This window comes from Brassica oleracea, chromosome C3 (assembly GCF_000695525.1).
Source record: "Brassica oleracea var. oleracea cultivar TO1000 chromosome C3, BOL, whole genome shotgun sequence".
Classification (NCBI taxonomy): Eukaryota; Viridiplantae; Streptophyta; class Magnoliopsida; order Brassicales; family Brassicaceae; genus Brassica; species Brassica oleracea.
In genome coordinates, this window is record NC_027750.1 from 8,303,025 (window position 1) to 8,310,989 (window position 7,965).

At 37.1% G+C, this 7,965-nt stretch overlaps 2 protein-coding genes across 2 annotated transcripts; both read right to left on the reverse strand.

The window, feature by feature from the left end:
* LOC106332151 (sec-independent protein translocase protein TATB, chloroplastic-like) lies at nucleotides 1-1,594 on the reverse strand. The gene is made up of 6 exons (XM_013770619.1): nucleotides 1,310-1,594; nucleotides 1,087-1,211; nucleotides 882-941; nucleotides 655-811; nucleotides 328-471; nucleotides 1-232 (listed from the first exon to the last, which is right to left on the reverse strand). Exons 1-6 carry the CDS (start codon nucleotides 1,527-1,529, stop codon nucleotides 186-188), a joined length of 753 nt encoding a protein of 250 aa, XP_013626073.1. The 5' UTR covers nucleotides 1,530-1,594; the 3' UTR covers nucleotides 1-185.
* Nucleotides 1,595-3,286: 1,692 nt separating this feature from the next.
* On the reverse strand, nucleotides 3,287-5,878 carry LOC106333784 (cytokinin hydroxylase-like). Its single transcript, XM_013772193.1, has 4 exons — nucleotides 5,571-5,878; nucleotides 5,121-5,350; nucleotides 4,273-4,866; nucleotides 3,287-3,720 (listed from the first exon to the last, which is right to left on the reverse strand). Exons 1-4 carry the CDS (start codon nucleotides 5,875-5,877, stop codon nucleotides 3,295-3,297), a joined length of 1,557 nt encoding a protein of 518 aa, XP_013627647.1. The 5' UTR covers nucleotide 5,878; the 3' UTR covers nucleotides 3,287-3,294.
* Nucleotides 5,879-7,965: the final 2,087 nt, after the last annotated feature.

Genomic DNA, 7,965 nt, shown 5'->3' on the forward strand with positions numbered 1-7,965 from the left:
TAATATTAACGTTCTAAAATCCTATAAATTGGAATCAAAGCAAATGAAACATTGATATAATATTAACGTTCTAAAATCATTTCATCAAGTAGGAAACGAATAGAACACAAATACACTACCGAGTTAAATTTACCAAGTGGGCCTTTTATGGTTTTAACACTACGAGTCAATATTTTTGGTGCCTTTCAATCTTGCCTTGGAGGAGATGCAGCCATGGTCTCTCTCAATGTAACTACAACAACACAGTGGTCATCAGCAGTTTTGAAGAATGGGTTTAAGTAGTTAGAAGAAAGTATGAGAGAGAGAAAGTTCTGATGACATGCTAACCTTCAGGTTGGCTTTGTACAGCACGTTCTTGAGTCTGAGTTTGACCCTCTGTTTGGCTTTTACCAAGAGACGAAGCTTTGAGCTGCTCTTCAGTGATCTTGAGGTAATCCTCGGTTGTGGAAGCTTTTTGTGATTGAGCATCATCTGCTCATTTCAAAAAAAAAAAATCACCTTCACTAAAACTCCATTCATGAATATGAATATGAAAGAACAATAACAGTGATTACAGATTAGCCAATGCAAGAAACAGACGAATCAAACCACCTATTGTCATATGTCTAGCCTCCTAGTTTGATAGCATATTTATAATAAACTTAAACCACTCACTGGGCTCACTTGCAGTCAAAGGATCTTCAATGTTTCTAACAGATGGTGGAGGAGAGCGAGCAGTGTTCATTCTGTTCTGGTTGTACACATCTGGCGTTGAGATTTCATCGAGTCCAATTTCACGCTCAAGGGTGCTTTTGAAATCTCTTGAAACATCCTATACCAACAACCAACGTAAGCAACATTTTATTTTCCTTAAAGAGTCTTCTTGAGATTAACAAATCAACCTGTAGCTCTCTAATGGTGGGCTGAAATGTACGCAGTGTTTTCCCAAGAGTTCTAGCTACCTACACGGATCATTAGCAAGTAGAGGTAATTTAGATAAAGACTTCCACAGAGATTCAAACTCAACTTAGCCAAAAATTCAAACACTCCAATTCTTCAAACGATAAACTATTCACAAGTAGTAGCATAGAAGCTATATATACTAACCTCTGCAAGGCCTTTAGGACCAAAGACTAACAAAGCGACAACACCAATAACCAAAGCCTCAGGTGCTCCAACGCCAAACAAAGACGCACGAATCACTAAACCCTTACTACATCTTCTCTTCTTCTCTGCACAACAAAACTCACCCAATTACACACAAAAAAAATGAACAGATTCTTACAACAAAAAGGAACCAACTTTGTGAGGAGATAGAGAAATTCGACACCTGGGTTTGAAGATTTCGGGGAGATGGAGATGCCCATATGCTTTAAGCCAATGTAGGGAGAGAAACGAGAAGAAGAACCCAGGAGAGAAGCCCATGAGGAGAGCTTAAAGCTCGAAGCTTTACAGGAAGGTTGCAGAGGAGGGAAAGAGAGAAGGTGAGATTGTGTAATCGTTGGTGAAGATGAACAAGAAGAAGCTATAATCTGAAAGGCCATGGCCATTGGGCAGCAGCTTCCCAAGTGTATTACAAGTTTTCGTGTGTAGCTTTGAAGCAAACTCACGCACTTCATCACCAATCCATTTAGCGCTGGGGCATTCGACTCAAACGCAAACCGAAGTAAACCGAGAGTTTTCGGTTTTCCATCCGATTAATCTGAAGAAGCGACGAGAACTATATTGTATACTTCTTTGGCTATGATTAAATTGCTTACCATAATTAACACTCCTTGAATTCTATAATGAGCTTGGCTATTTTTTACTGTTTTCTTGCAACAGTTCTTGTAGGATCAGGAGTATTATATCCATCATCCATACTTAACTATGAAGATCAGTCATAAGAACTTTCAGCTTAAGAAAGTTGTTGATCCATCGAGTGACATGAGCAACATCAGGCTCATCCCATTCTCATTTGCATTCGTACTTTAGCTTTAAATTAGTTCTTAATTTATTTATTTTATATTTTACTGTTTTGTAGTTATTTTTTACTTATGTTTTCTTATTTTTTACTTTTTAATTGAATAAGTTGGTAAAATGACATCACGCTCATAATTTAGCTTAGAGACTTATATTTTAAGTTGTAAAAAACGAACAAAAAAATATATATATAACAACAGATTAGTTAATTCGCTTTCTGTGTAACATTAACTTAGGTAATATCTGATTGTCACCGCTACAGGTAAATGGTTAAGAAGAGTTTCAATAAGAGTGTTATAGTTTACCATTTTCCATTCCAAGATTGGAAGGGGGGGAACTATTCAAATTTCTAGATCTGAGATTGGGACGTGAGGGCTATAAACAAATACATATACTCAAAATGAGCATTTTCGAGGTCTCGGCCTCCAATGGCATTAGGGCCCTCCTTAGACAATGCAGTGAATCTTGTAACAGATTCGGGGTTCATCTCAGACCGAATCAGTTCAACATCGTTGGAAAGCATTTCAAATTAGGAATTCCCTTTTATCTTTTGTGTTTAATCTCAGTTGTTTTCTTTTTTGTTTAATCTCATTCTCATTTACATTCGTAAAAGTAGTTTTTTCTATCAAATACTCTAAATTAGTTTTAATTTTTTTTTTGTATTTTACTGTTTTGTAGTTATCTTTTACTTAATTTTTACTTATCTTTTACTTTTAATTGAATAATTTGGTAAAAACATTAAGATGGTTTCATTCTTTCCCAGGAATTCCAGCTTTTACCAAAAAAAAAAAAGAAACACCACGCTTATAATTAGCTTAAAAACTGAGATTTTAGGTTGTAAAAAGAAGAAAGAACAACAAAATATATGACAAAATAGTAAATCCTCAACGAAAATAACCAGTTACCTCACGGATTCCCATCTTGAAGACTCTCTAGCATACTCTCATTGACGAAATTTGATGATAAAAAATTGTTGCTTGTGTTTTATTTATTAGAGTTGTTGAAATCACTTCTAGTGCGTTCATACGGATCTGAATATTTTGTGGAATCAAAACCAATTTGAATTAAAGAGAATGCCTTAGGTCTTGCGAGTAAAAGCTTTTAATAAATCACTTGTCCATTGATTCATCGGTTCAACCATAAACCGAGTTGATTGTCATCTCCACATTCTTCCATTCAATCCATCAAGCTATTAATTTTGAGTCCGTGTGATAAAAAAGATCATTACTTCTCTGATTCAATGGTACTCGAAGTATTAATATCAAAACACATGTGTACAGTTTTAAAAAGTCGAGAACTTTGGTTCTAAACTTAAAAAGCACAAAAAAATTTAATTTGTGTGTTATTGCAATTTTAAAGTGGTCGTACAATTAAGGGCAAACCGTAACCAGGTCTAAGAGAGAGCATATACTTCGGCGAATGGCGATAACCGGGAGAAACCAAGATCTCAAACCGTGACAAAACCAACGACAAGACAATCTTGTATTCCATGGTGGTCAGGTTCCGACCAATACACATTCTCCCTCCGAATCCAAATGGCATAAAACCCATCTTATTCTTACAACCACCGTGCAAACTGCCATTAAATCTCTCCGGCCTAAACTCGTTGACGTCGTCTCCCCACAACTCGGGGTCGTGGTGCATCGCCACCACATCAATCCAAATGTTCGTACCGTTTGGAATCACTCTGCCGTTCACCTCAATGTCTTTCCTGGCTTGCCGTTGTGCGTTTGGCGCCGGCGGATATAGCCGGAGAACTTCGTTCATCACCCAACTCATCTGCATAAATAATAGGAAGTTTTATTCGTTAGTATATAATATTCAACATGTAAGTGAATTAATCAACTAAAATGTGATTGTTAAATAAAATAAGATTACGTGTCAGAACGTTTTAGTCATGGATGACAAGTAGAATATTCATTAATATGGATCGATGTCATGTGGTTTGGGATTTAGTACGAAGCTGAGGTGGCATGTCTATAAAAATTGTCAGTTCATCCGTTGACTAGTTTTTGATCTAGAGGCGACGCGCCTCTTTGCAATAGTATTTGATTTCTATGTGACCCTTGACCTTGACCATGACCATCACGACCACGACCACGTTAATCAGATATTGAATTGTATATAATTAAACTTAAGTTTTAGTTTTCGTGTGATCCTTAAAACTTTAATTAAACTTATTTATGTACTGAGGCACATAATATGCTATCGTGCATTAAATAGTGTGAACATGCCAAATTGAACATATGTGAACGCGTTCAAATATAGATGCGATCTAGTGTATAGCATGCATATAAATTACCCACGTGGAGTACTTTTTTGGTAACGTACCTTCTTTAGTCCGGCAAGTTTGTTATACTCAATCTCGGAATCTCCGATGACTTGTCTTATCTCCTCTCTAAGCGTGTCTTGCCACTCAGGATGTATCGCAAGAAGCATGAACGTCCACGTTAGCGCTAAAGCCGTTGTCTCGTGGCCAGCGAAGAAGAACGTTTTGCACTCGTCTACAAGCTCTGTAGCCGTAAACTTCCCTTTATCGGCCTTAAGCAACATTCCGAGAAGATCATGTTGGTCGTCTCCATCGACCAAAGATCTCTTTCGTTCGTTTATGATCGACAAAAGGAGACCATCGATCTCTTTGCCTAACTCTCTAGCTTTGAGAGTTTGCTTGTAGGCCAAAATGTTGCTAAACGGTACCCCTACGTAGCGATTTGAGTTGAAGAGAGCGAATTGCACGGCTCTTAGGTTTTTGAGGACTTGAGCTCCGTTTTCTCCCTTGACTCCGAAGCTTGTCTTAGCAATGATCTCACCGGCTGTTCCTATGATCTCGTTCTCCATGTCAAATTCTGGATTGCCTGAGTTTATCTGTATGGCCCATCGGTCCAACATATTGGAGATTGATTCCACCATCATACTTGTCATGGCCTATTAAGACGGTCATTAAAAAGTAGTGAGAAAAGGAGAAACATTTTAGTACTAATCTTTGATTTGAACAAGTCTTTTCAACTCCATAAGACCATGAAATTTCTGTCATGGAAAATGGTGGCTCATGCTTTTAGAACATGGCTATAAAGTCTAACTTGTTGAACTAGATTAGTCACCCTAATAATTTTCTCTCTTTTAGACTCTTAATTACCAATGTAAACGATTTGAAAAAAGGGTTTAATTTCTAATTATACCTTAAGATTAATAGGGGCAAACGCAGGAGTAATGATGTGGCGATGTCGTGTCCAATCATCGCCTTCCACCATAACCAAACCGGTACCAAACATTGGCTCTCTGTCTTTCTTGAAAACATTTGGCTTTCCCCAACTCTTCCCCAATACACCTTTCGACATAATACTCAAGAATTCAGGATCGGCTACGTACACGAACGGCTCTATGCCTAGCCAGTACACAAATACTTTCCCTGCATTACATAACGAAAACCAATAATCTATGTTAAAATTTACATATTGTAATCTAAAAACGTTAGTAATTAACTAAACCGGTTATTGAAATGACGTTGTTTCACATACCGGCCTAAATCGTCACAAATAATATCTAAGACTCATATTAAATATTAAAAAAACTATGGTACAAATGTTAGGAACTAATTAAATATGAGAAATGAGAGTTATATTATATACCGTACTGTTGTTGCCAAAGAGCAAAATGTGGAAGTGCGGTGGAATGTATGTCATGGTTGATTATGGTGGACGATTTGCTCTTCTCCACCATTACCATGGCCGTCTTTAGCTTCTTCATGTCATTAAGATTTCCTAATGGAAAACTAGGAGGTGGACCGGAAAATCCGTTTTCTCTAAGTTTCTTTTGAGCTCGAACCGGCAATATCCAACAACGCAGGAGGAGCTTCAAGAACATAAGGCTGAGAACTAGGACCAAAACATTGATGAACATGTACCCAAATCGAGACATGACAAGCAGTTGATCCATCTCGTATATCTCTTCAAATATGTAGGAATAGATATATGCGTAAGTGTTTCTTTGGTGGAATACTGGATGTTGTATTCAGAATGTATGCAGATGAAACATGGGAATCAACCAAATGAGGTATTTATAGATGTTTTCTAGGTTCGGGTGTAGAAGAATGTCAGACTTGGACCAACGAAAGTCTCATCTCTCTTTTAATTTATTATATTTGTTGAATTTTATTTTATGTTGCTTCATAACGTTTCTTGACCATTTTCTGGTCAAACATTATCGGCATTTAGCATGCCTCTCTTATTCCTTTTTGGCTATAGTCTTGTGGAGTTTCTCCGGCTGCTTTTTTGAATGAATAACTGAAAGTGATATAAATGTATGGATGTTGTATTTTATAATCCTTAAAAGGTAAAAAGCTAAAACACAACTTACCTGTATTTTTTTTGTCACCAAAATAATATTTGTTTTTCCCTTAATCTAGTTGATAAATTACGCAGTTGACCAACGGAAAAAGGATGAATTAATTATTAATTATCTATACTATTAAAACAGCAACATGACCTATTGATAAAGGGTATGTCCAACAATTTATTTTCTTTTATTTAAGGAGCTTCTAATTAAGTAATTTGCTTAGTGGACACATTATGTAACGCCAATTTGCATAACCGTTTCTTTTTAGTTAATCTTAACCGTTTGATATTAATGCCAATGGAAAATATGAAATGCAGTTACGTCGTTTTTACGGTAATTTATTATTTGGACAGTTGGACCACGAAAAATTAAATCATACATGTAACTACATTAAATTGGTGACTTATTAAATTCCGTGTTCAAAAACGCGGCCGAGTTGCCGATTACTCGGCCGAGTACTCGCTAGGCGTCACCTTGCCGTAGAGAAAGCACCCAAGTCGGCTGGTCTAGGCGGTCAACGATTTATTCCCGCGTTTGACCGCGTAATACGAAAAATCGCCGCGTAATCCGTTCGATCCGAGTAGGTCTAATTGGGCCACACGTTTTCTATATCTATTTTCTGTAATAATAACAACACAAAGCCCAAACGTTTTTTTTTTCTATTTCTGTATAATTGTGCCATTTATCAGTGTTCTGATTTTTTTTAAATACTGAGTTGAGTTTGGGATTCTATTTGTCGAAGAAAACCCTAATATCACGAGCTCTCAAATTCAATCTAAGAACAAATCGAGTGTTTAAATCTAAGACCAAATCAGGTATTGGATATCTCTTTTCATTTGATTTCTTTCTCTGTTTCTTTATTTTTACTTGATTTCAATTATTTTTTGGGTTCTTGTTTCGTCACGACTCAAGCTTAAGTGTTCGTACGTTCATGTTTACTCATTGTTTGTTTCATTGTGTCACTTAGGAATCAATGGATAATCCACCAACAGATACACCTCCACCTCTTAAGCGTAACTCAAATGATGTAGGATGGGAGTATGGAGTCTTGTGTGATGCAAGAAGTCTAGACAAAGTCAAATGTAAATTGTGTGGAAAAGAGTTTTCTGGTGGTGTGTTTAGAATGAAAGAACACATTGCTCATCTGAAAGGAAATTTGTCAGCTTGTCCTGTATCAAGTAAAGAAGATCAAGAGAAGTGTAAGAAGGCGGTTCTTGAAGGAAAAAACAAGAAGAATCTGAAGCGAAAACATGAGGAAGCTTTGCGGGCAGAGGTGAACATAAGTAAAGACAGTGGTACTGAAGAACTGGAAAGAGAGCTTGGAGCACTTAAAACTCCTCACTCCCAAGGTCCTATTGATCAATATGTGAGCAGCATTAACCCTGAAGCTTCTTTGGCGGCACAGACACGACAACAGAGTATCCACGATGCCATTTCTAAAGAGAAGACACATGTTGTTCGCCAATACTGTTCTAGATGGCTTTACCACACGAGTATCCCTTTCAATGCCATTGACAATGATAGTTTCAGACTATTTTGTGAAGCATTAGGACAGTTTGGGCCTGGTTGGGTGCCTCCAAGTCAGTATCAGCTTAGAGAGCCATTGCTAATTGAAGAACAACAGAGGACAAAGGAAAAATTGAAGATCTTAGAAGAAGAATGGGAAAGGGAAGGCTGCTCATTGATGAC